The sequence below is a fragment of the Phyllobates terribilis genome, unplaced genomic scaffold (genome assembly GCF_046119375.1).
Source record: "Phyllobates terribilis strain yellow unplaced genomic scaffold, ASM4611937v1 Scaffold_296__1_contigs__length_2355070, whole genome shotgun sequence".
NCBI classification, from domain to species: domain Eukaryota; kingdom Metazoa; phylum Chordata; class Amphibia; order Anura; family Dendrobatidae; genus Phyllobates; species Phyllobates terribilis.
In genome coordinates, this window is record NW_027363056.1 from 1,115,811 (window position 1) to 1,141,608 (window position 25,798).

The 25,798-nt window shown below is 44.3% G+C and overlaps 2 protein-coding genes across 2 annotated transcripts in view; both read right to left on the reverse strand.

Annotated features, from left to right (window-relative positions):
- The window catches only part of LOC141220439 (uncharacterized), a 35,888-nt gene extending 34,295 nt beyond the window's left edge, over positions 1–1,593 (reverse strand). The window contains exon 1 of the mRNA XM_073666358.1: positions 1,504–1,593. The gene's annotated coding sequence lies outside the window, so the exon portion shown is untranslated. The remainder of the gene's footprint in view (positions 1–1,503) is intronic.
- LOC141220436 (uncharacterized) overlaps positions 1–25,798 on the reverse strand; it is an 84,216-nt gene that overhangs the window by 39,259 nt on the left and 19,159 nt on the right. Inside the window, exons 2-8 of the mRNA XM_073666355.1 lie at positions 17,753–17,902; positions 17,522–17,623; positions 17,324–17,447; positions 17,143–17,240; positions 16,854–16,944; positions 12,479–14,089; positions 10,229–10,232 (exon numbers count right to left, since the gene is read on the reverse strand). Of these exons, the coding sequence (XP_073522456.1) occupies positions 10,229–10,232; positions 12,479–14,089; positions 16,854–16,944; positions 17,143–17,240; positions 17,324–17,447; positions 17,522–17,623; positions 17,753–17,830 (2,108 nt within the window). The 5' untranslated portion in view covers positions 17,831–17,902. The remainder of the gene's footprint in view (positions 1–10,228; positions 10,233–12,478; positions 14,090–16,853; positions 16,945–17,142; positions 17,241–17,323; positions 17,448–17,521; positions 17,624–17,752; positions 17,903–25,798) is intronic.

The following is a 25,798-nucleotide window of genomic DNA, read 5'->3' on the forward strand; positions in this document are numbered from 1 at the left end:
TAATGGGGGCATTACACTGTGTGGGGGCATCATACATCCTGCATAAGGGGCATAATGGGGGCATTACACTGTGTGGGGGGCATCATACATCCTGCATAAGGGGCATAATGGGGGCATTACACTGTGTGGGGGCATCATACATCCTGAATAAGGGGCATAATGGGGGCATTACACTGTGTGGGGGCATCATACATTCTGCATAAGGGGCATAATGGGGGCATTACACTGTGAGGGGGCATCATATATACTGCATAAGGGGCATAATGGGGGCATTACACTGTGTGGGGGCATCATACATCCTGCATAAGGGGCATAATGGGGGCATTACACTGTGTGGGGGTATCATACATCCTGTATAAGGGACATAATGGGGGCATTACACTGTGGAGGGGGGCATCATACATACTGCATAAGGGGTATAATGGGGGCATTACACTGTGGAGGGGGGCATCATACATACTGCATAAGGGGCATAATGGGGGCATTACACTGTGTGGGGGCATCATACATCCTGTATAAGGGGCATAATGGGGGCGTTACACTGTGTGGGGCATCATACATCCTGCATAAGGGGCATAATGGGGGCATTACACTGTGTGGGGGCATCATACATCCTGCATAAGGGGCATAATGGGGGCATTACACTGTGTGGGGGGCATCATACATCCTGCATAAGGGGCATAATGGGGGCATTACACTGTGTGGGGGCATCATACATCCTGTATAAGGGGCATAATGGGGGCATTACACTGTGTGGGGGCATCATACATCCTGCATAAGGGGCATAATGGGGGCATTACACTGTGTGGGGGGCATCATACATCCTGCATAAGGGGCATAATGGGGGCATTACACTGTGTGGGGGCATCATACATCCTGCATAAGGGGCATAATGGGGGCATTACACTGTGGAGGGGGGCATCATACATACTGCATAAGGGGTATAATGGGGGCATTACACTGTGGAGGGGGGCATCATACATACTGCATAAGGGGCATAATGGGGGCATTACACTGTGTGGGGGCATCATACATCCTGTATAAGGGGCATAATGGGGGCGTTACACTGTGTGGGGCATCATACATCCTGCATAAGGGGCATAATGGGGGCATTACACTGTGTGGGGGCATCATACATCCTGCATAAGGGGCATAATGGGGGCATTACACTGTGTGGGGGGCATCATACATCCTGCATAAGGGGCATAATGGGGGCATTACACTGTGTGGGGGCATCATACATTCTGCATAAGGGGCATAATGGGGGCATCATACATCCTGCATAAGGGGTATAATGGGGGCATTACACTGTGTGGGGTCCTGTACTCTGAGAACAATACGTTTCCTCCCTTCCTGTCTCCATAGTGGGGTCGTATGTATCTATTACAGGAAACAGAACAGAAACCTTATGATTCTTATAAAGGGGCAACACAAGACCCCCAAAGAGCCTCCGTGCTGAAGGGGTTAATGCACCCTGTCCCAGTAATGGGGGTCTCCACATACCTCCACCTGCAGAGCCGCCACCACATATATAGGTAAATGCTAGAATGTATGGGCTCCTTCTAGGTATGACGTCTTTCCGGGGGCATGTCCTTCAGGACCTAGAAGGAGCCCATACATTCTAGGCTCAAACCACATATATGGCTGTTGTGTGCGCACACGAGCTGTGATGAGGTCACAGGAGGGGAGGAGTCAGGGGTCACATGATCAGGGGCCTCAGGAGATGCAGGACTCTGCTGTGCTGGTTGTCATGGTGCTGGATGAGCTGAAGTTTATGTGTGGGGTCAGGAGGGGTTTACAGTGTGGATGTAGCAGAGCCGCGCGTGTACGAGGTGTACGGAGCGGAGCCGCGTGTGTACGAGGTGTACGGAGCGGAGCCGCGCGTGTACGAGGTGTACGGAGCGGAGCCGCGCGTGTACGAGGTGTACGGAGCGGAGCCGCGCGTGTACGAGGTGTACGGAGCGGAGCCGCGCGTGTACGAGGTGTACGGAGCGGAGCCGCGCGTGTACGAGGTGTACGGAGCAGAGCCGCGCGTGTACGAGGTGTACGGAGCAGAGCCGCGCGTGTACGAGGTGTACGGAGCGGAGCAGTGTGTACGAGGCGTACGGAGCAGAGCCGCGCGTGTACGAGGTGTACGGAGCGGAGCCGTGTGTGTACGAGGTGTACGGAGCGGAGCAGTGTGTACGAGGTGTACGGAGCGGAGCCGCGCGTGTACGAGGTGTACGGAGCGGAGCCGCGTGTGTACGAGGTGTACGGAGCGGAGCAGTGTGTACGAGGTGTACGGAGCAGAGCCGCGCGTGTACGAGGTGTACGGAGCGGAGCCGTGTGTGTACGAGGTGTACGGAGCAGAGCCGCGTGTGTACGAGGTGTACGGAGCAGAGCCGCGTGTGTACGAGGTGTACGGAGCAGAGCCGCGCGTGTACGAGGTGTACGGAGCGAAGCAGTGTGTAGGAGGTGTACAGAGCAGAGCCGCATGTGTACGAGGTGTACGGAGCAGAGCCGCGTGTGTACGAGGTGTACAGAGCTGAGCCGCGCGTGTACGAGGTGTACGGAGCAGAGCCGTGTGTACGAGGTGTACGGAGCGGAGCAGTGTGTACGAGGTGCACGGAGTGGAGCTGTGTGTACGGAGCAGAACGTATGTAACAGAAGTAGTTCGTGTACGATGCCGTGTGTGCGATGCCTCGGGTATATAGTCTGCAGTGCAGACATTTGCTGAGTGTGAGGAGCGAGTGGAGTCTGGAGAATCTCAGTTGTTCCCTCCATTGATGCAGTAAACAGCGCGTAGCAATGATAAATGAGATTGTGATCCTTGGTTGTGAATATCGGGACGTTTCAGTGTAATAACCTTTCTCAAACACTCGCTGGATGGGGGCACTGTGGGCAGGAATAGCTTATAGGGGGCTACACAATTTTTAAAGCAGTTTCTCAACAATAAGGCGACACCAGAATGTGGCAGAAGATCTCGCTTCCACGGCTCGGAAGGGAAGAATCACTACAGTGGGTACGGAAAGTATTCAGACCCCTTTACATTTTTCACTCTTTGTTTCATTGCAGCCATTTGGTAAATTCTAAAAAGTTCATTTTTTTCTCATTAAAGTACACTGTGCACCCCATCTTGACTGAAAAAAACAAATGTAGAATTTTTCTGCGAATTTATTAAAAAAGAAAAACTGAAATATCACATGGTCATAATTATTCAGACCCTTTGCTCAGTATTGAGTAGAAGCACCCTTTTGAGCTAGTACAGCCATGAGTCTTCTTGGGAATGATGCAACAAGTTTTTCACACCTGGATTTGGAGATCCTCTGCCATTCTTCCTTGCAGATCCTCTCCAGTCCCATCAGGTTGGATTGTGAACGTTGGTGGACAGCCGTTTTCAGGTCTCTCCAGAGATGCTCAATTGGGTTTAGGTCAGGGCTCTGTCTGGGCCAGTAAAGAATGGTCACAGCGTTGTTCTGAAGCCACTCCTTTGTTATTTTAGCTGTGTGCTTAGGGTCATTGTCTTGTTGGAAGGTGAAGCTTCGGCCAAGTCTGAGGTCCAGAGCACTCTGGAAGAGGTTTTGATCCAGGGTATCTCTGTACTTGGCCGCATTCATGTTTCCTTCAATTGCAACCAGTTGTCCTGTCCCTGCAGCTGAAAAGCACCCCCATAGCATGATGCTGCCACCACCATGTTTCACTGTGGGGATTGTATTGGGCAGGTGATGAGTAGTGCCTGGTTTTCTCCACACATACCGCTTAGAATTATCACCAAAAAGTTCTATCTTCATCTCATCAGACCAGAGAATCTTATTTCTCATAGTCTGGGAGTCCTTCATGTGTTTTTGAGCAAACTCTATGCGGGATTTCATATGTCTTGCACTGAGAAGAGGCTTCCGTTGGGCCACTCTGCCATAAAGACCCGACTGGTGGAGGGCTGACTGTGTGGAACTTTCTCCCATCTCCCTACTGCATCTCTGGAGCTCAGCCACAGTGATCTTGGGGTTCTTCTTTACCTCTTTCACCAAGGCTCTTCTCCCACGATTGCTCAGTTTGGCTGGACGACCAGGTCTAGGAAGACTTCTTGTGGTCTCAAAAATCTTCCATTTAAGGATTATGGAGGCCACTGTGCTCTTAGGAACCTTAAGTAATGCAGACATTCTTTTGTAACCTTGGCCAGATCTGTGCCTTGCCACAATTCTGTCTCTGAGCTCCTTGGGCAGTTCCTTTGAGCTCATGATTCTCATTTGGTCTGACATGCACTGTGAGCTGTGAGGTCTTATATAGACAGGTGTGTACCTTTCCAAATCAAGTGCTATCAGTTTAATTAAACACAGCTGGACTCCAATGAAGGAGTAGAACCATCTCAAGGAGGATCACAAGGAATGGACAGCATGTCACTTAAATATGAGTGCCTGAGCAAAGGGTCTGAAGACTTATGACCATGCGATATTTCAGTTTTTCTTTTTTAATAAATTTGCAAAAATGTCTACATTTCTGTTTTTTTCAGTCAAGATGGGGTGCAGAGTGTACTTTAATGAGAAAAAAATGAACTTTTTAGAATTTACCAAATGGCTGCAATGAAACAAAGAGTGAAAAATTTAAAGGGGTCTGAATACTTTCCGTACCCACTGTATATGGTTTCTGGATTGCTGATTTGTCTGGAATATTGTGCAGCGGCCAAAACAGCAGACCCCCTCTCCCACTACAGTGAACCCACTTAGGAAACGATATTCCTCTGGTATTAGAGGTTTAGAATACAAAGGGACATGATGAATTCTAAGTCTTTCCTTTAGACTATGGACTTCTTAGGGTGCCAACCTCTGCAGTCATTCAGTGTTAGTAGTAATAAGGGTGAAATAGTAATTATCAATAAACCCCATCCTATTTCCTCTCATCTCCCAATGTGCCCGTCCATCTTTGTTATCATTTTTATTCTATTTCATAGAAAGACTTAGAATTCATCACGCCCCTATGTATTCTAAGCCTCTAATCCCACATTTGTTATTATTCCTCCCCCACGATGGGGGTAATGGCTGCTGGAATAATTATGTCTAACATTCTGGGAGGGTGTCACGGGTGTATCAGGTTTGACAGACAGTAGTTCTGGATCCTGCTGTAGAAGGTCGCTGTGCTTGGCTTTGCAGACACCTTTTTGATTCTTTCATCCCTGTAGTGTAGTGCTATCCTCTCGCTAGGACCCAGCAGTGATCTCCTCTTTCTGCTGCTAATTGACACACCCTTGCTTGATATTTAAAAACCCACAGTGTCTCCAGAGAGTCACCGGTGAACTATTTTCCTCTGTTCAGGCCTGGAGTTCTAGCAGTTGGCTAGTTTCTTCTTGGAGTTTCTTGGTGATTAAGGACGATAGGGGAGTCAGGGTGTTGTAAGATCTGCCTAGGGGGTCTCCTCTCTCATTTTCCCTAGTTGTTGGGTTTCCCCCATTTTCCCATCGTCATACATTTGGTCCTTCCCTTCTACTTTGAAGAACCTAGAATATAAGACATAATTTCAGTTGTTTCACACTTTTTTGTTAAGTATATAATTCCACATGTGTTAATTCATAGTTTTGATGCCTTCAGTGTGAATGTACAATTTTCATAGTCATGAAAATACAGAAAAATCTTTTAAATGAGGTGTGTCCAAACTTTTGGTCTGTAATGTATCAAAACCAGATATGGTCGTCATTGTGTCCATGGAGTAAGAGAGAGACAGCACATGTGTCTTATGATTTTAAATCCAGTCCAAGAGGAGCATCTCCAGCCCCCGATGTGGGGGACTGATATCACCAGCCTATTGTATTCTCCCATTTTCCCCCATCACTGACTAAGAGCTATGATGAACCCTGGTAACCTCAGCTGATAGGACAGAAGGGAACTGGTGTTACGAGTTGTATACACCACCTTTACACAACTATTGTAAATCTGCTTCTGATTTGCCCAGACTGAGCTTCTGTTCAGAGAAAAGTCCTTCCCCCTCCAGCAAAGCACACTGTCTTATATACACACATTATATATATATATATATATATATATATATATATATATAATAATAATATATACTCACACACACACACACACTCACACATATGAGTGGAGCAATATTCATGTGGGATAATATATGTACAGTACAGACCAAAAGTTTGGACACACCTCATTTAAAGATTTTTCTGTATTTTCACGACTATAAAAATTATACATTCACACTGAAGGCATCAAAACTATGAATTAACACATGTGGAATTATATACTTAACAAAAAAGTGTGAAACAACTGAAAATATGTCTTATATTCTAGGTTCTTCAAAGTAGCCACCTTTTGCTTTGATGACTGCTTTGCACACTCTGGGCATTCTCTTGATCAGCTTCAAGAGGTAGTCACCGGAAATGGTTTTCACTTCACAGGTGTGCCCTGTCAGGTTTAATAAGTGGGATTTCTTGCCTTATAAATGGGGTTGGGACCATCAGTTGTGTTGTGCAGAAGTCTAGTGGATACACAGCTGATAGTCCTACTGAATAGACTGTTAGAATTTGTATTATGGCAAGAAAAAAGCAGCTAAGTAAAGAAAAACGAGTGGCCATCATTACTTTAAGAAATGGAGGTCAGTCAGTGCGAAAAATTGTGAAAACTTTGAAAGTGTCCCCAAGTGCAGTTGCAAAAACCATTAAGCGCTACAAAGAAATTGACTCATATGAGGACCGCCCCAGGAAAGGAAGACCATGTGTCACCTCTGTTTCTGAGGATAAGTTTATCCAAGTCACCAGCCTCAGAAATCGCAGGTTAACAGCAGCTCAGATTAGAGACCAGGTCAATGCCACACAGAGTTCTAGCAGCAGACACATCTCTACAACAACTTTTAAGAGGAGACTTTGTGCAGCAGGCCTTCATGGTAAAAGAGCTGCTAGGAAACCACTGCTAAGGAAAGGAAACAAGCAGAAGAGACTTGTTTGGGCTAAAGAACACAAGGAATGGACATTAGACCAGTGGAAATCTGTGCTTTGGTCTGATGAGTCCAAATTTGAGATCTTTGGTTCCAACCACCGTGTCTTTGTGCAACGCAGAAAAGGCGAACGGATGGACTCTACATGCCTGGTTCCCACCGTGAAGCATGGAGGAGGAGGTGTGATGGTGTGGGGGTGCTTTTCTGGTGACACTGTAGGGGACTTATTAAAAATTGAAGGCATACTGAACCAGCATGGCTACCACAGCATCTTGCAGCGGCATGCTATTCCATCCGGTTTGCGTTTAGCTGGACCATCATTTATTTTTCAACTGGACAATGACCCCAAACACACCTCCAGGCTGTGTAAGGGCTATTTGACCAAGAAGGAGAGTGAAGGGGTGCTACACCAGATGACCTGGCCTCCACAGTCACCAAACCTGAACCCAATCGAGATTGTTTGGGGTGAGCTGGACCGCAGAGTGAAGGCAAAAGGGCCAACAAGTGCTAAGCATCTCAGGGAACTCCTTCAAGATTGTTGGAAGACCATTTCCGGTGACTACCTCTTGAAGCTCATCAAGAAAATGCCAAGAGTGTGCAAAGCAGTCATCAAAGCAAAAGGTGGCTACTTTGAAGAACCTAGAATATAAGACATATTTTCAGTTGTTTCACACTTTTTTGTTAAGTATATAATTCCACGTGTGTTAATTCATAGTTTTGATGCCTTCAGTGTGAATGTATAATTTTTAGTCATGAAAATACAGAAAAATCTTTAAATGAGACGGTGTGTCCAAACTTTTGGTCTGTACTGTATATATATTATATGTATACTGTGGGGAAAAAAAGTATTTAGTCAGCCCCCAATTGTGCAAGTTCTCCCACTTACAGAGATGAGAGCGGCCTGTAATTGACATCATAGGTCGAGATCAACTATCAGAGACAAAATGAGAAAACAAATCCTGAAAATCACATTGTCTGATTTGGAAAGAATTTTTTTTAATATACATAAATATGCATGTATTAAATTTAGATATGAAATGAATATTTGTTATCAAGAGATAATACTCAAATAAAAGCTGCGACACCTTCCCATAATGGCTACAGCCAGAGGGATCAAAAGAGAAAACGTATTCAGAACATACCCCGGCCCCCTCACACCACCCCAACGCCGTATTGCTGATGCTTCGTCAGGGGCACTGTGATTTTCTTGATTTTTTTGGGATATTCTATATCTCAATGTTAAAATTAATCTACCCTTAAAATTATAGACGGTTCATGTCTTTGTCAGTGAGAAAACTTATAAAAACAGCAAGGGATCAAATACTTATTTCCTTCACTGTATATATATATATATATATATATATATATATATATATATATATATATATATATATATATATATATATACACTGCTCAGAAAATTAAACGGAACACTGAAATAACACATCCTAGATCTGAATGAATGAAATATTCTCATTGAATACTTTGTTCTGTACAAAGTTGAATGTGCTGACAACAAAATCACACAAAAATCATCAATGGAAATCACATTTATTAACCAATGGAGGCCAGGATTTGGAGTCATCCCCAAAATGAAAGTGGAAAAACATACTACAGGCTGATCCAACTTTGATGTAATGTCCTTAAAACAAGTCACAATGAGGCTCAGTATTGTGTGTGGCCGCCACGTCCCTGTATTACCTCCCTACAATGCCTGGGCATACTCCTGATGAGGCTGAGTATTGTGTGTGGCCTCCACGTGCCTGTATGACCTCCCTACAATGCCTGGGCATGCTCCTGATGAGGGTGCGGATGTTCTCCTGTGGGATCTCCTCCCAGACCCCTGGGCTAAAGCATCCGCCAACTCCTGGACAGTCTGCGGTGCAACGTGACGTTGGTGGATGGAGTGAGACATGATGTCCCAGATGTGCTCAATGGGATTCAGGTCTGGGGAACGGGCGGGCCAGTCCATAGCTTCAATGCCTTCATCTTGCAGGAACTGCTGACACACTCCAGCCACATGAGGTCTGGCATTGTCTTGTATTAGGAGGAACCCAGAGCCAACCGCACCAGCATATGGTCTCACAAGGGGTCTGAGGATCTCATCTCGGTACCTAATGGCAGTCAGGCTACCTCTGGCGAGCACATGGAGGGCTGTGCGGCCCTCCAAAGAAATGCCACCCCACACCATTACTGACCCACTGCCAAGCCGGTCATGCTGAAGGATGCTGCAGGCAGCAGATCTCTCTCCACGGCGTCTCCAGACTCTGTCACGTCTGTCACATGTGCTCAATGTGAACCAACTTTCATCCGTGAAGAGCACAGTGTCCTGCACGGTCTTGGGCTGTGAGCACACCCCCCATCTGTGGACGTCGGGCCCTCATACCACCCTCATGGAGTCAGTTTCTAACCGTTTGTGCAGACACATGCACATTTGTGGCCTGCTGGAGGTCATTTTGCAGGGCTCTGGCAGTGCTTTTCCTGTTCCTCCATGCACAAAGACGGAGGTAGTTGTCCTGCTGCTGGGTTGTTGCCTTTCTACGGCCCCCTCCACGTCTCCTGGTGTACTTGCCTGTCTCCTGATAGCGCCTCCAGCCTCTGGACGCTACGCTGACACAGCAAACCTTCTTGTCAAAGCTCGCATTGATGTGCCATCCTGGATGAGTTGCACTACCTGAGCAACTTCTGTGGGTTGCAGAGTCCGTCTCATGCTACCACGAGTGTAAAAGCACAGCCAATATTCAAAAGTGACAAAAACATCAGCCAGAAAGCATTGCTACTGAGATGTGGTCTGTGGTCCCCACCTGCAGAACCACTCCTTTATTGAGGGGGTCTTGATAATTGCCAATAATTTCCATCTATTGTCTATTCCATTTGCACAACTTAATGTGAAATTGATTGTCAATCAGTGTTGCTTCCTAAGTGGACAGTTTGATTTCACAGAAGTTTGATTTACTTGGAGTTATATTCTGTTAAGTGTTCCCTTTATTTTTTGAGCAGTGTAGTATGGTTGGGTAGTAGTGATGCGGCGGTGTAGCAGTGATTGCCATGTGTCATGCCACGTCCTCCCCACACCCATTGGCCGAGAGACTACACACCCCCTTTTCTGCAGTTCTTTAATCTTTATTCTTACTTAGGTGCATTTTCTAGGCTTTAATATGTATTAGGATATACTTTTACCCTGTCGCCTAAGAGTCAGGGCACTGATACCACTTACAAAGGTCTGCTGTCCCCGGTATGAGCTATCTATATTAGTACCTATATATAGACAGCGGTATAACTAACCTCTTATATAGCAACTACTTCTGACCTACCTCACAAGCACCTGCACTTTTATTGAATGCTTCTCAGCATTTTAACAATATATTCTTATTTTTTGGCAGCCCAATTATGTACTTACATCAGAAAAGAATCATGTTAATTTGTCTCATGCTCCTCATTAGTGCTCCTCCATTGTTTTACTATTAACTGTCTCTGTTTCTGCGATTCATATTTTTTTCCTGTATAAATTATAATTAATAACATTTTGTAATTTTTTCACCATTATATGGGACTCTGACTTGAAGTTTTTTCCTCTTGTTTCTTATGTATGGAGGAGGATGTGGGGCTCATTATACTGTATACTGGTTGGCCCACGACTTTGTCAAAGTTTTCATGTTGTGAGGTTTACATTCCTGATGTAGAATCAGTCTGGGTAAATGTACATGGACATGGCAATAATGGAAAGCTGCTAATTGGACTTTGCTACAAGCCTCCTAATATAGCTGAACACGTAGAGGATGAAATGCTGCAACAAGTTAAAAAGGCAACAAAAACAAGTCCTGGTGAAAAGTGTTGGATCCCTTGAAATTGTTCCAGAAAATGAAGTAATTCTCCCTGAAAATTATTGCAATTACATGTTTTGTTATACACATTTATTTCCTTTGCGTGTATTGGAACAACACAAGAAAACAGAGAGAAAAAGGCAAATTGAACATAATTTCACACAAAATAGGCCGGACAAAATTCTAGGTAAACAACTTTGTTTCAAGCATGTGAAGCTTGTTCACACGCAATTGTGGCAAGTAACAGGTGTGGGCAATATGAAAATCACAACTAAAACTAGATAAAAAAGGGAGAATTTGATTCAATCTTTGCATTGTGTGCATATGTGTGCCACACTAAGCATGGAGAAAACAGAAAAAGGAGAAGACAACTGTCTGAGGATTTGAGAACTAAAATTGTTGAAAAATATCAACAATTTCAAGGTTATAAGTCCATCTTTAGGGATAAGCATGTTCCTTTATCCAAGGTGCGCAGCATAATCAATAAATTTACAACCCATACAGTCAAATATGGTGGAGGTTCAAAGGTGTTTTGGTGTTGGTTCGCTGCCTCTGGCACTAGGTGCCTTGACTGTGTGCAAGACATCATGAAATCTGAAGATTAGCAAAGGATTTTGGGTCACAATGTAGTGCCTAGTGTCAGAAAGCTGGGTTTGTGTCCTAGGTCATGGGTTTCCAGCATGACAATGACCCCAAACATACTTCAAGAAGCCCCCAGAAAATGGATGGAAACAAAGTGCTGGGGAGTTCTGACCAGCAAGGAGTCTGGATCTAAATCCCATTGAACACCTGTGGAGAGATCTTAAAATTGCTGTATGGAGACAAATATTACAGTTTGAGAGTCCTCAGTTTTTGATACCATCTTTTCAGTTAGCCATTAGTCAGTAAGCTTTCGAGACTACTCAGGTCTCTTCATCAGACATAGTATAACACAAAATCTGAAGAGTCACATATTTATACACAACATGGCACAGGAATAATGCAATAGATGAGACAAGTGATGTGAAGCAGAAATATCAGTTTTGGAAAGGGAGAAGCAGTTGTGGAAGTAAAAATAAGTGGCCACAAGTAGAACTATTCTTTTTGTCTTTTTTTGTGTGGCGATGAGAATTCATCCTTGTTCTAAGTTTTTGCCCTGTCTCCCCTACATACAGACCCCCAGTTGGACATTTGGTACATATAATTAAGTACATTACATGTGATGCAGCTGAAAGTACCTGGGATCTTGTGGTCCTGATGTGAGTTGGGAATCTTTATCTTGTCCGTGGTCATTATAAATGGACAGGTTTATATACAGTGGATGAGGATGAATTTTGTAAGTTTCACCACAAAGGTGAAACTATCCTCCAGGTCAGTTTGCTTTCCCTCCCAGTACCTTTTCATTCTAACAATGTTAGGTTTTTGAGAGATTATACTTGTTCCTTCTATTTTTTGTTCTCCTTAGCTTGACTTCTTCGCCCTATATGAATGTGTTTTTGTTTCTCATTCAGGGTTTTCGTATTTTACTTCATACTTTTCTTTCCCCTTGTTGACAGTGTGTTGCGGTACGAGGACGAGGAGGTACGAGAAACTCCTCAACGGCTTATTAAGGAGTTAGGTCTGTGGTGGTTTTTAGTTGTGCAGCTAGGGCCTTTCTTGTCTGTGCAGAGACTAGTTGGGTGTAGTTGTGGCATTCTCCCCTGTGTGGGTTCTCCGGTGGTTATCAAGATGCGCTTTCTGGTTAAAACATTTCCCACATTTTGAACAAGAAAAAGGCTTCTTCCCTGTGTGAATTCTCTGATGTTTATTAAGATCTGATTTCTGTACAAAACATTTCCCACAATCTGAACATGAAAAAGGCTTCTCCCCTGTGTGAGTTTTGTGATGTTTTATAAGAGTAGACTGCGCTGTAAAACATTTCCCACATTCTGAACATGAAAATGGCTTCTCTCCTGTGTGAGTTCTCTGATGGTTGATAAGAGTTGATTTCTCTGCAAAACATTTTCCACATTCTGAACATGAAAAAGGCTTCTCCCCTGTGTGAGTTCTCTGATGTGGGATAAGCTTTGATTTCTTTGCAAAACATTTCCCACATTCTGAACATGAAAATGGCTTCTCCCCTGTGTGAGTTTTGTGATGTTTTATAAGAGTAGACTGCGCGGTAAAACATTTCCCACATTCTGAACATGAAAACGGCTTCTCTCCAGTGTGAGTTCTCTGATGGCTGGTAAGAGTTGATTTCTCTGCAAAACATTTTCCACATTCTGAACATGAAAAAGGCTTCTCCCCAGTGTGAGTTCTCTGATGTTTGATAAGCTTTGATTTCTTTGCAAAATATTTCCCACATTCTGAACAAGAAAATGGCTTGTCCCCTGTGTGAGTTCTCTGATGTGTGATAAGAGTTGATTTCTCTGTAAAATATTTCACACATTCTGAACAAGAAAAAGGCTTCTCACCTGTGTGAGTTCTCTGATGTTTGATAAGGGTTGATTTTGCTGTAAAACATTTCCCACATTCTGAACATGAAAAAGGCTTCTCCCCTGTGTGAGATTTGTGATGCTTGATAAGATTTGATTTCTTTGCAAAACACTTCCCACATTCTGAACAAGAAAATGGCTTCTCCCCGGTGTGAGTTCTCTGATGTATATTAAGATGTGATTTCTGTACAAAACATTTCCCACAATCTGAACATGAAAATGGCTTCTCCCCTGTGTGAGTTTTGTGATGCTTGATAAGATTTGATTTCTCAGTAAAATATTTCCCACATTCTGAACATGAAAATGGCTTCTCCCCTGTATGAGTTCTCTGGTGCTTAAGAAAACTAGATTTCTGGTTAAAACATTTTCCACATTCTGAACATGGAAAAGACTTCTCCCCTGTGTGAGTTCTCTGATGTGTGATAAGAGTTGATTTCTCTGTAAAACATTTCCCACATTCTGAACAGGAAAATGGCTTCTCTCCTGTGTGAGTTCTCTCATGCCTAACAAGATTTGATTTCTGATTAAAACATCTCCCACACTTGGAGCAAGAAAATCTATTCTTCACTGTGTGAATTTTTTGATGTTTAAGAAAAGACTTTTTGAGAGGAAAACTATTTCTATACTCTGAATGTGAAAATGGCTTCTTTGCATTAGGAGCAGTTTGTTTTTTAATGCTTATTTTGTGACTATGATTTTCCTTAGTAGTCGGTAATGAATCAGAAGACAGGACCTGTTTCATAGGATCAGATGACAGATCTTTGCTGTGAAGGGATGATGGTAAATCTGGAGAAATGTCATTCACTTCAATTGTATCCTGTGGGATCTGAAAATTATCTGATTTGAAAATTGAAGATGTCAGCTGTCCCTCTGATCTCCTGGTACAGTTATCTGCCAAGAATAAAACCAATTATTATTTTTTAATAAAAAATCCTTGAATTTTATATTTTTGAACATTTCTACTTAAACTGTCTGTAAATAAAGGCAAGTTATATAAAAAAAAATTCACTTATTCACCAGGACAATGACCATCTAATAGAAAACCTCATAGGATGAACCAGTGGAGCGTGGTGTTCAACTGTTTATTCATTCTGCCTCCCAAATATGGAGTAAAAGGCGCAGGCTCTGTCCAGCCACTTAGATTAGTTTGCATGGAACCAGTAGTACCATCCAGTCTGGCAGTATGGGTGTGTGTGCTGTCCAGCTGGAGTAATCTGCTCCCTGCTTCACCCATTTGGAAAGCACCGCACCCTACTAAAGCTGGAAGCATATTGCCGGAAGCTGCCAGATCCAGCCTTGTTCTCCTCTGGTTCAGTCCTCTGTGATCAGCTCCCGGCTTGTGCATTTGGTTCCTGTTGTGACCTCGGCTCGTTTAGTGACTACTCGTGTCTTCTGATTTTGTACTTTCTCTGCCCTCCTGGTTCTGACCCGGCTACCTGACTATTCTTCTTCCCATCTCACTCTACAGAACAGCTGGTAACACCGTGGCCCAAGCCTAGGGGTCTCTGTGTAAGTCCACATCCATGTAGACGGGTTAAAGGGTGATGAGCAGAGTAATTTGTGAAATCTGTAAACAGGGTAGATAGTGACAAGCCTGTTCGTGGTGGCCATCTTTTGAGCTGCCAGGTGACCATGAACAGTGCCCCCAATACATTGTGTCTGCGAACTATTCCAGCAAGATCTGCATTCCTAATAGCTAAATGTCGCTCCTTCCCTTCTTACCCTGCCATGTGCCCAGACAGTAGTGTACAACCGTATATAGGGGATTGTCAGATTCAAGAGAAGTTGGAAAATAATTTGTAAAGTCCATTTGTTTCCTATTATCCTTTGTGAAGAATTCTAAAATTATCACCACATAAAGTGACACATATCAAATATGAAAAATGGAACCTGATTAGGAACAAAAAACTGTCTGTGGGAAGGGGTTACATCAGAGGATTACTGAAGTCAAAAACTGTGAGTATAGACAATAACACATCTACTGAAATGATCAAACTCAACAGTCTTCAGAGAAAAATGAGTAACTAGTGGAGAAACCTCTCTGGGGTAATTAGAGTCTGGGGCTCGGTGGCTCTTGGCAATCTAAACTATCGTAAGGGACAATATTTTCTATCACATGAGTGTCAAGAAGAAATATTAGACATTTAAAGTGAAGATTTTTACAATACTGCAGAGCTGAGGTGTCTTAAATTTAGATCTCGGACATTTGGAAGAGGCAATGGAGATCTTTTAGAAAGACTACCAGGGAGTTACAGAGACACAAAAGTGAGGCCGGCCGATCCCACCACAATCAGACTATCATACAGAATGAACTTGTAAAAAAAAGGAAAGAATATATAAACATGTAACATCCCCAACAACAACGTAAGTATGAAGGGAGAAATCCAACACTAAACCGGAGTTGCACTCATTTATGGTGGACCATTGGAGGTATGATGAGTCCTGACCAGAAGAGTAGAGAAAGTATTAGTGCCCCCATTTCAGGAGCGATTGTGCTGGAATCTGAATTCTTTAGGATTGAAAACATTATGGAATTTATGACGTGGAGTGAATCCATGAAACCAGGGCTCGAGCCATGCCACCACATCTCCTGCAGGCGTGAATAGATGTATATTACATCCATCAGCCACGCACAGCTTAGAGACATATCATGGCACAGTTGTAATGTTTTTATGTAGTTTATCAAGATCCTGTTTGAAGTTCGTTGGTTTTAAAAGAAATTGAAAAGTATAAAGGGAAACTCTGTTGTTATTGTACAGAAATTCACACTTGTCTCTCACTGCACATTTAATGTTATCGATCAAAAAAGCAAACTTTGGCCCGAAAGACTGGACCTGGTCTTGTAGGGACCATATGAGAACATTCAGCCGCACAGAAGGGAGAGAAGGTAGATTCATCCAATAAAATATCAGGGATCTAGGAAGCCAACAGCATCATTACCCTCCGCTTTCTCTTACAGACCCATCAGAATATTTTTCTTCAAGTGATTTTCTCACTTGCCAGCACTTTCTACGTACGCTGTCATTTGGCTTTATAGTTTACAGATCTGGGCAGGTGACGGTCAGCGTCTACTAATCCCAGGGGGTAGGTGGATGCTCCAGGTTGGAAGATCTATAGAATTTCACAATTACACAAAGAAAATTGAATATTTTCGGACGGAGGAGAATGTTGTGGTCTAGAGGGAAAATGGTGATCACACGATTGTGATACGGCCGGACTACACGACTGATAAAGCTGCCACAGCCGGTGACTGAGAAGAATCTGTGACTTCTCAGAATTTAGTGGTCACTACTCACCAGGTTAGAGGATGCAGTGTCTCAGGCACGTGATCCCTTAGCCCATTCTCCCTGTCTTCTGGTCCTAAGGGATTACTGCCTGAGACACTGTGTCCTCACCCTCCTTTCCTATTGTCATTCCCAACAAGTGGTACACTGATGAAGGTCGTATAGACCGAAACGTGTTTTTTTTTTTTTTCTGCTGTGGACTGCAATTAAAATTGCTTTTGCTAAAATTCATTACCTGAGTGCCGACGTTCCTCTTATATTATATGTGGTTTGGACCCTACTCGTGCACCCTGGTCCATTAGTGCTGCGTTCTCCAGCACTATTACTGAGAAAAATCTGAGACTTCTCAACATTTCATGGTTACTACTCACCTGGGTAGTCATATATAGGAATCTCCTCCTTACACCGCTCATCACCCCTCACATATGCCTCTATAGTATTAATATGGGTCAGATCTTCACCCTGAAACAAATATTATAAAAGTCAAAGACAGATGGAGAAGTCACATGTATGATCGGCTCTAATCCTGCCATCTCCACTGTTCTCATTACACAAGTATAAAACACAATAATGGTGGATAAAACAAGACTGAAGACATGACTTTTACAGCCGTGTCTACACATCATAGGGGAGATCTCATGACACCTTCTCTCCATCTACCTGATGATCCTGAGGAACATTGGGATCTTCTTGTTTACAGTCCTGAGGAAGAAGAGGACGGGGACATCTCTCTGGTGTTGTCCTCTTACTGGATAGATCTGGAGGAAACACATACAGAGACTGAATTCATTCTTTACATACATATAATTATAGGCCGTGTGTATTTAGTCCTGTCTATTACCTGGTGATGTGAGGGGCTGGGGAACCTCCATCATGATGTTCTTGTACAGATCTTTGTGTCCTTCTAAATACTCCCACTCCTCCATGGAGAAATAGATGGCGACATCCTGACACCTTATAGGAACCTGACACATACAATGATACCGTCATCTCCCCGATCCCTTTATAGCGTTACTGTATAATGTCCCAGCAGTGTCACCTCTCCAGTCAGCAGCTCAATCATCTTGTAGGCGAGTTCTAGGATCTGGTCATTGATGTCCTCATGTATCAGGGGGTGAGGTGGAGGCCCCGTCATTAATCTCTGGTTATGGAGAGACACATTAATAAATCTCACTACAGACATTTCCAGAGTCCTCACCTCTCCAGTTCTGTCCATCTGTTATTCCCATAGATAAGAATGATGTAATGTGACGTCATCAGAATCTCTCACCTCTCCAGTAAGCCGGAAGAGGATCTCTAGTGTGAGGTGTAATATGCTCTCCACCATCTTGTCCCTGTCCATATCCATCTTTGATAGGTAAATCAGGAAAATTTTCTTATATAGACGATCTTCACTGAGAGGATCCGGTATTGTAGAGACCTGAATGAGAAGAAGATGAGCCGATGGAACATCATAAAAATCCTGTATAATAATTAGTGTTGAGCATTCCGATACTGAAATATCGGGTATCGGCCTATATTCGCGGTATCGGAATTCCGATACTTAATTCCGATACTTTTGCAATATCGTATACCGGAATCGGAAGTTCCCATAATGCAATGAGCCAGTTTCATTTTATTCAGCCAATGAGGATCCTAAGAAGTGTGGGCACATCCTGTTAGGCATGTAGGCATCTTAACTAATGGCATGGCTGTGATTGGCTGCTGAAATGATGTCATGATGCACTATAAAAGCCGCCGCCGCCATTTTGAGCTCACTCTGCTGTGAATTCAGTTAGGGATAGGACGCTGTTGTTCTGAGGGACAGTTTTAGCTACCTATTTGCTCTATTCTGCTTTACCCAAGCTACTTTATAAATCGCTGTGCCTTGCAGCGCTAGTGCACAGTTCTCTGTGCTGTTCACCGCTGTCTGCAAGGTCTGTGTGTGTGACTGCAGCTCACCCTGTAGTGTGTGATTCAGCCACGTCTGGTTGTAGTGCACTCAGTGAGTGTCACTGCCTCATACATTGTCCTTTTTTGCCAATTCATAATTTTTCCTGATTTCTCCTATTAGTGTGGTGGTTCCATCCGTATTCAGCTAAATTGGTTCCAAACACACTATATAGGAGTAGATAGAGAATTTTTTTTTTGTCTTGCAGCGCTAGTACACAGTGCTCTGCATCTGCACTGTTCACCGCTGTCTGCAAGGTCTGTGTGTTTGAGTGCAGCTCACCCTGTAGTGTGTGCTTCAACCACGTCTGGTTGTAGTGCACTTAGTGTGTGTCACTGCCTCATACATTGTCCTTTTTTGCCAATTCATAATTTTTCCTGATATCTCCTATTAGTGTGGTGGTTCCAAACACACTATATAGGAGTAGATAGAGAATTTTTTTTTGTCTTGCAGCGCCAGTTCACAGTGCTCTGCATCTGCACTGTTCACCGCTGTCTGCAAGGTCTCTGTGTGTGAGTGCAGCTCACCCTGTAGTGTGTGCTTCAGCCACGTCTGGTTGTAGTGCACTCAGTGTGTGTCACTGCCTCATACATTGTCCTTTTTTGCCAATTCATAATTTTTCCTGATTTCTCCTATTAGTGTGGTGGTTCCAAACACACTATATAGGAGTAGTTAGAGGAGCCTTTCTGCAGCATTATGCCCTGCAGCCCCAGCCAGATTAGTATTAGCCTATTTTTTGCAGCCTCATCTATTGCATTGTAGGTTACCTTCCAACATTGTAATAGCTACAAAAAGTTTGTGATACTATCGGTATTACATCTTTGGGCACATCCAGTGTCTTTTTGTGACAAAAAAAACCTAAACAAAGTTCACCAAACACTCCACTTTACAGTTGTGTAGGCCACATTAGCCCATATTAACCCCTTAATAACATCTGACGTACTAATACGCGTCTGTGCCCTGGGACTTAAGAGCCAGACCCGTATTAGTACGTCATCGCGATCGCGCGCGCACACAGGCTGTGCGGGCGCGATCGCCGCCGGGTGTCAGCTGATTGTCACAGCTGACACCCGGTACTATGTGCAGGGAGCGGTCACGCACCGCTCCCAGCACATTAGCCCCCGCGATGCTGCGATCGAAGTCGATCGCGGCATTGCGGGGGCAAGGGGAGGTGATCGGCGATACTCACCTCCTCTTCCGGCTTCCAGCGCAGTCTGCAAAGGCTTCCCGGGTGTTGCCATGACGACCCGATGTCGTCATGACAACATCCGGGTCACCAGAGAGCAGGAAGATTGCTTGGACATGCGCAGTGCATCTCCAAGCAATCTTCACACTGTGCACTTCTGACAGCCTTCATGGCATAGGGATTGTGCTCCATTCCTGTGCCATGCAGGCGATCAGAAAAAAAAAAGTGAAAGTCCCAGAGTGGGACAAAGTAATAAAGTGTATAAACTGTGTGAAAGTGGAAAAAAAAAAAAAAAAAAATGTGCAAAAATATTATAAAAAAATAAAAAAAATAATACACCAAAAATAAAAATATAATGTACCCATCAATAAATATTATTATAAAAAAAATAAAAAAAAACAATAAAAGTACACATATTTGGTATCGCCGCGTCCGGAACAACCTGACCTATAAAACTGTCCCACTAGTTAACCCCTTCAGTGAACACGGTAAAAAAAAAAAAAAAAAAAAACAAGCAAAAAACAATGCTTTATCACCATACCGCCAAACAAAAAGTGGAATAACACGCGATCAAAAAGACGCATATAAATAAAAATGATACCGCTGAAAACGTCATCTCGTCCCGCAAAAAACAAGCCGCCATATAGCTCCATCAGCCGAAAAATAAAAAAGTTATAGCTCTCAGAATAAAGCGATACTAAAAAATATTTTTTTCTATAAAATAGCTTTTATTGTGTATAAGCGCCAAAACATAGAAAAATGATACAAATGTGGTACCGCTGTAAACGTACTGACCCGAAGAGTAAAGCTGCCTCATCAATTTTACCACACGCGGAACAGAATAAAAAAAAAAAAAAAAAAAACAATTCCTGAATTGTTGGTTTTTGTTTATTCTGCCTCCCAAAAATCGGAATAGAAAGCGATCAAAAAATGTCACGTGCCTGAAAATGGCACCAATAACAATGTCAAGTCATCCCGCAAAAAACGAGCCGTCACATGACTGTCTGCCAAAATCTGGAAAAATTATAGCTCTCAAAATATGGCGATGCAAAAACTAGATTTTACAAAAAATGCGTCTTTTAGTGTGTGACAGCTGTCAGTCATAAAAACCCCATATGATTCTGGCATTGCTGTAATCACACCGACCCGAAGAATAAAGTCGTCTAATCACTTATACCGCACAAGGAACGGCGTCAAAAATAAACTCTTGAGTTAGGATTGGGCTAGGGTTAGGGCTGGGTTTGGGGCTAGGGTTGTGCTGGGGCTAGGGTTGTGCTGGGGCTAGGGTTGTGCTAGGGTTAGGGCTGGGGTTGGGATTTTTTTCAAAAGTAAGAAAAAAAGATGACGATATGGCGACTAGTGTTGAGAGCAAGTGCTCGCTACTTGAGTTTGCATCGGGTGCTCTGGTATGCATTTAGTATCGTGGGTATTTGAGTGACATGCTCGAGTCTCTGCCCCATATGCTTCGCGGCCAAAAAACTTTACGGGGATTGCCTGCCATGCACGAGCGATCCCCGCATGGTTTTTTTTGGGTGTATAATAACCGTGAAACATGCGGAGCAGGGACTCGAGCATGTCACTCGAGCACACGCTGTACATGGTGCATACCTGAGTACCCGATGCAAACTCAAGTAGCGAGCACTTGCGCTCAAGAATAATGACAACTTATTCAATATGATGACCTAATGTAAACAAATAATGTGCCGTACCTCTGGGTTCAAAATGTTCACTATACACCTTAATAAAATCTTTGAGGGGTATAGTTTCCAAAATGGGGACACTTGTGGGGGAGCTCCACTGTTTAGGCACATCACGGGCTCTCCAAACGCGACATGGTGTCCGCTAACAAATTGAATGGAAAATCGGCTCAAATTGTTAGCGGACGCCATGTTGCGTTTGGAGAGCCCCTGTGTGCCCAAACATTGGAGCTCCCCCACAAGTGACCCCATTTTGGAAACTAGACCCCCCAAGGCACCTATCTAGATGCATAGTGAGCACTTGGAACCCCTAGGTGCTTCACAAATTGATTCGTAAAAATGAAAAAGTGAAAAAAAAAACACTTTTTCATTTTTATGAATCAATTTGTGAAGCACCTGGGGTTCCAAGTGCTCACTATGAATCTAGATAGGTGCCTTGGGGGGTCTAGTTTCCAAAATGGGGTCACTTGTGGGGGAGCTCCAAAGTTTGGGCACAGAGGGGCTCTCCAAACGCAATGTGGTGTCCGCTAACAATTTGAGCCGATTTTCCATTCAATTTGTTAGCGGATACCATGTTGCATTTAGAGAGCCGCTGTGTGCCCAAATATTGGAGCTCCCCCACAAGTGACCCCATTTTGGAAACTAGACCACCCAAGGCACCTATCTAGATGCATAGTGAGCACTTGGAACCCTCAGGTGCTTCACAAATTGATTCATACAAATGAAAAAGTGTTTTTTTTTTCACTTTTTCATTGTTACGAATCAATTTGTGAAGCACCTGGGGGTTCCAAGTGCTCACTATGCATCTAGATAGGTGCCTTGGGGGGTCTAGTTTCCAAAATGGGGTCACTTGTGGGGGAGCTCCAATGTTTGGGCACACAGGGACTCTCTAAATGCAACATGGTGTCCTCTAACAAATTTAACGGAAAATCGGCTCAAATTGTTAGCGACACCATGTTGCGTTTGGAGAGTCGCTGTGTGCCCAAACATTGGAGCTCCCCCACAGGTGACCCCATTTTGGAAACTAGACCCCCCAAGGCACCTATCTAGATGCATTGTGAGCACTTGGAACCCTCAGGTGCTTCACAAATTGATTCATAAAAATGAAAAAGTGTTTTTTTTTTTTCACTTTTTCATTGTTACGAATCAATTTGTGAAGCACCTGGGGGTTCCAAGTGCTCACTATGCATCTAGAAAGGTGCCTTGGGGGGTCTAGTTTCCAAAATGGGGTCACTTGTGGGGGAGCTCCAAAGTTTGGGCACACATGGGCTCTCCAAACACAACATGGCGTCCGCTAATTATTCAAGCAAATTTTACAATCAAAAAGTCAAATGGCGCTCCTTCCCTTCCGAGCCCTGCCGTGCGCCCAAACAGTATTTTTTCCCCAAATATTGGGTATCTGCGTGCCCAGGGGAAATTGCACAACAAATTTTGGGGTCCATTTTTTCTTGTTACCCCTGTGAAAATAAAAAAAATTGGGTCTAAAGTAACATTTTTGTGAAAAAAGTTAAATGTTCATTTTTTTCTTCCACATTCAAAAAATTCCTGTGAAGCACCTGAAGGGTTAATAAAGTTCTTGAATGTGGTTTTGAGCACCTTGAGGGGTGCAGTTTTTAGAATGGTGTCACTTTTGGGTATTTTCTGTCATAAAGACCTCTCAAAGTGACTTCAAATGTGATGTGGACCCTAAAAAAATGGTTTTGTAAATTTTGTTGGAAAAATGAGAAATCGCTGGTCAACTTTTAACCCTTATAGCTCCCTAACAAAAAAAAATTTTGGTTCCAAAATTGTGGTGATGTAAAGTAGACATGTGGGAAATGTTACTTATTAACTCTTTTGTGTGACATATCGCTCTGATTTCAGGGCTTAAAAATTCAAATTTTGAAAATTGCAAAATTTTCAAAATTTTCGCCAAATTTCCGTTTTTTTCACAAATAAACGCAAGTGATATCGAAGAAATTTTTCCACAATCATGAAGTACAATATGTCACGAAAAAACAATCTCAGAATCAGGGGGATCCGTTGAAGCGTTCCAGAGTAATTACCTCATAAAGTGACAGTGGTCAGAATTGTAAAAATTGGCCCGGTCATTAACGTGCAAACCACCCGCGGGTCTTAAGGGGTTAAAGTCTAGTCCACACTTTATAAAATTAGTGTTTCTTATACCTGTTAGCAGCTGTTCAGGAATAAGCACACTAAGCCCTTAGTCCTTTGCTGCCTATCTTTATCAGTCTACCAAGATGAAGAAGGCAGGGAGTAAGGCATGTGGTCGTGGGCGTGGAGTTTCTGCAGGGAGAGGACGTGAGGATTCTGTGCCTGCAGGGAGAGGACGTGGGGATTCTGTGCCTGCTGCGGGCACCAGTGACTCAGCATCCCCCAGTTTTACCAGGGAACAGTCCTTTATGCGCAGCTTTGTAGGAGCTAGCCATACCCCACTGCTGCGGGAGGACCAAATTGAAGCCGTTGTCGGATGGATGGCAGCTAATGCATCGACTTCAATTAGTTTCACATCCTCTCAGGTCCTGAGCACTGAAGAGCACCCATCTCTCTCTTCACCACCTGCCAAATTGCCCAGGCAGTCAGAGAGCCCTGGACAGGAGCCATCTCTACTTCTGTTCTCTGAATCTCTTGGCTTGGAAAGAGGGGGCCAGCCAAGCAGAATTCGAGAATTTGAAGAAGAGGTAGTATGCAGTGATGCGCAACCGTTTTGTCTCTCTGAATCTGAAGAGGCGGGTGGGCCAGTGCCTATGCTCAGCAGCACACCTCAGTATGCATCTGATGAGGAGACTCAGGTGTCACTTTCTGGTGCGTACTGTGCTGTTGAGACTACCCAGGAGAAGCAGTTGTTTGAAGAGGATGGTGTAGATGATGAGGTCCTTGACCCATCATGGCGTGAGGGACAGGAAGGTGGTGGGAGCAGCTCTGAGGAAGAGATTCCCCGAACAGCCCAAAAAGGAGGGAGAGGGAGGGGGCAGACTTGGTTGCCTGTAGCCTCCACTTCGGCACCCATTAGGAGCATGGCTCTTCCAAAATCCAAAGCGGGCGCTCCCAAGACTTGCAGTGCCTGGTCCTTTTTTGACACAGTTGCAGATGACATTTGCTTTGTCAAATGCAAGCTGTGTAATCAGAAGGTGAAAAGAGGGAAAAGTGTCAGCAACCTCAATACCACAAATATGTGGAAACATGTGCGGACCAAGCACGTGGTGGAGTTACAAAAACACACTGAAGACCTAGGCCAACCTACAGCGCCACCTACCACCTCTTCAGCTCGTGTTGTAGCCTCTTCCTCCAGCTCACACACAGCTGGTTCGGCTTCCTCACAGGATCGCCATGGAAGAATCTCTGGCACTGTTGTACAGAGACACAGTGTAATTCCACCCACAGCACCACTTTCCCAGTCATCCTCACACTCCCAGGCCAGTCTACAGCCATCGTTAGCACAGGCATGGGAGAAAAGGCGCCCATACTCGGCAAACCACCCCCGAGTACAGGCTCTGAATGCTGGCATTGCTAAACTACTGGCCCTTGAAATGCTATCATTCAGGCTGGTGGAGACTGACACCTTCTCTAACTTTATGGCATTGGCAGTCCCACAATACAACGTGCCCAGCCGCTTTTATTTCAGCAGGCATGCCGTCCCTGCCTTGCAACATCATGTGGAGGGAAAAATTAAACATGCACTACAAAACGCCGTCAGTAGCAAGGTCCACCTGACCACCGATGCGTGGACCAGTAAGCATGGACAGGGACGATACCTTTCCCTCACTGCCCATTGGGTAAATGTTGTGGAGCCGGGTACAGATCTTGAGAGTGGCGCTGTACGTGTTCTGCCAACTCCAAGGATTGCAGGAATCCAGTCTGTACACATTGACTCCTCCTCATGCTCCAGTTCCTCTGAATCAGCGCTGCAGGAGCCGTCACGGTCTACCTCCACATCGACCCGTGAACGGTTGGTTACCTGTTATGATGACCGATATGAGCACAGCCGTGGCCAAACGTCAACAGGCCATATTAAAATTAATTTCTTTGGGGAATCGAAGCCACACAGCGCAGGAGCTCTGGAATGCCATCAAGCAGCAGAGCGACGTGTGGTTTGTGTCAGCGAATCTCCAGCCAGGCATGGTAGTGTGTGACAATGGCCGAAATCTGGTGGCAGCTCTGGGCCTAGGCAACCTCACTCACATCCCATGTCTGGCACATGTGCTCAACTTGGTCGTGCAGAGTATTTTGAGGGACTATCCGGATCTTGATGCACTGCTTCACAAGGTCCGCATAGAGTGCGCTCACTTACGGCGTTCCAGCAACGCAAGATCACGCATTGCAGCTCTGCAGCACCGATTACGTCTTCCAGAACATCGCATCATATGTGACCTACCCACCAGGTGGAATTCAACGTTACATATGTTGAAGAGGTTGTGTGAGCAGCAGGCAGCAGTAATGGAGTACCAGCTGCAGCAGGCGCAAACAAGTCGCAGTGCGTGCCGTTCACACTTCACCACCACT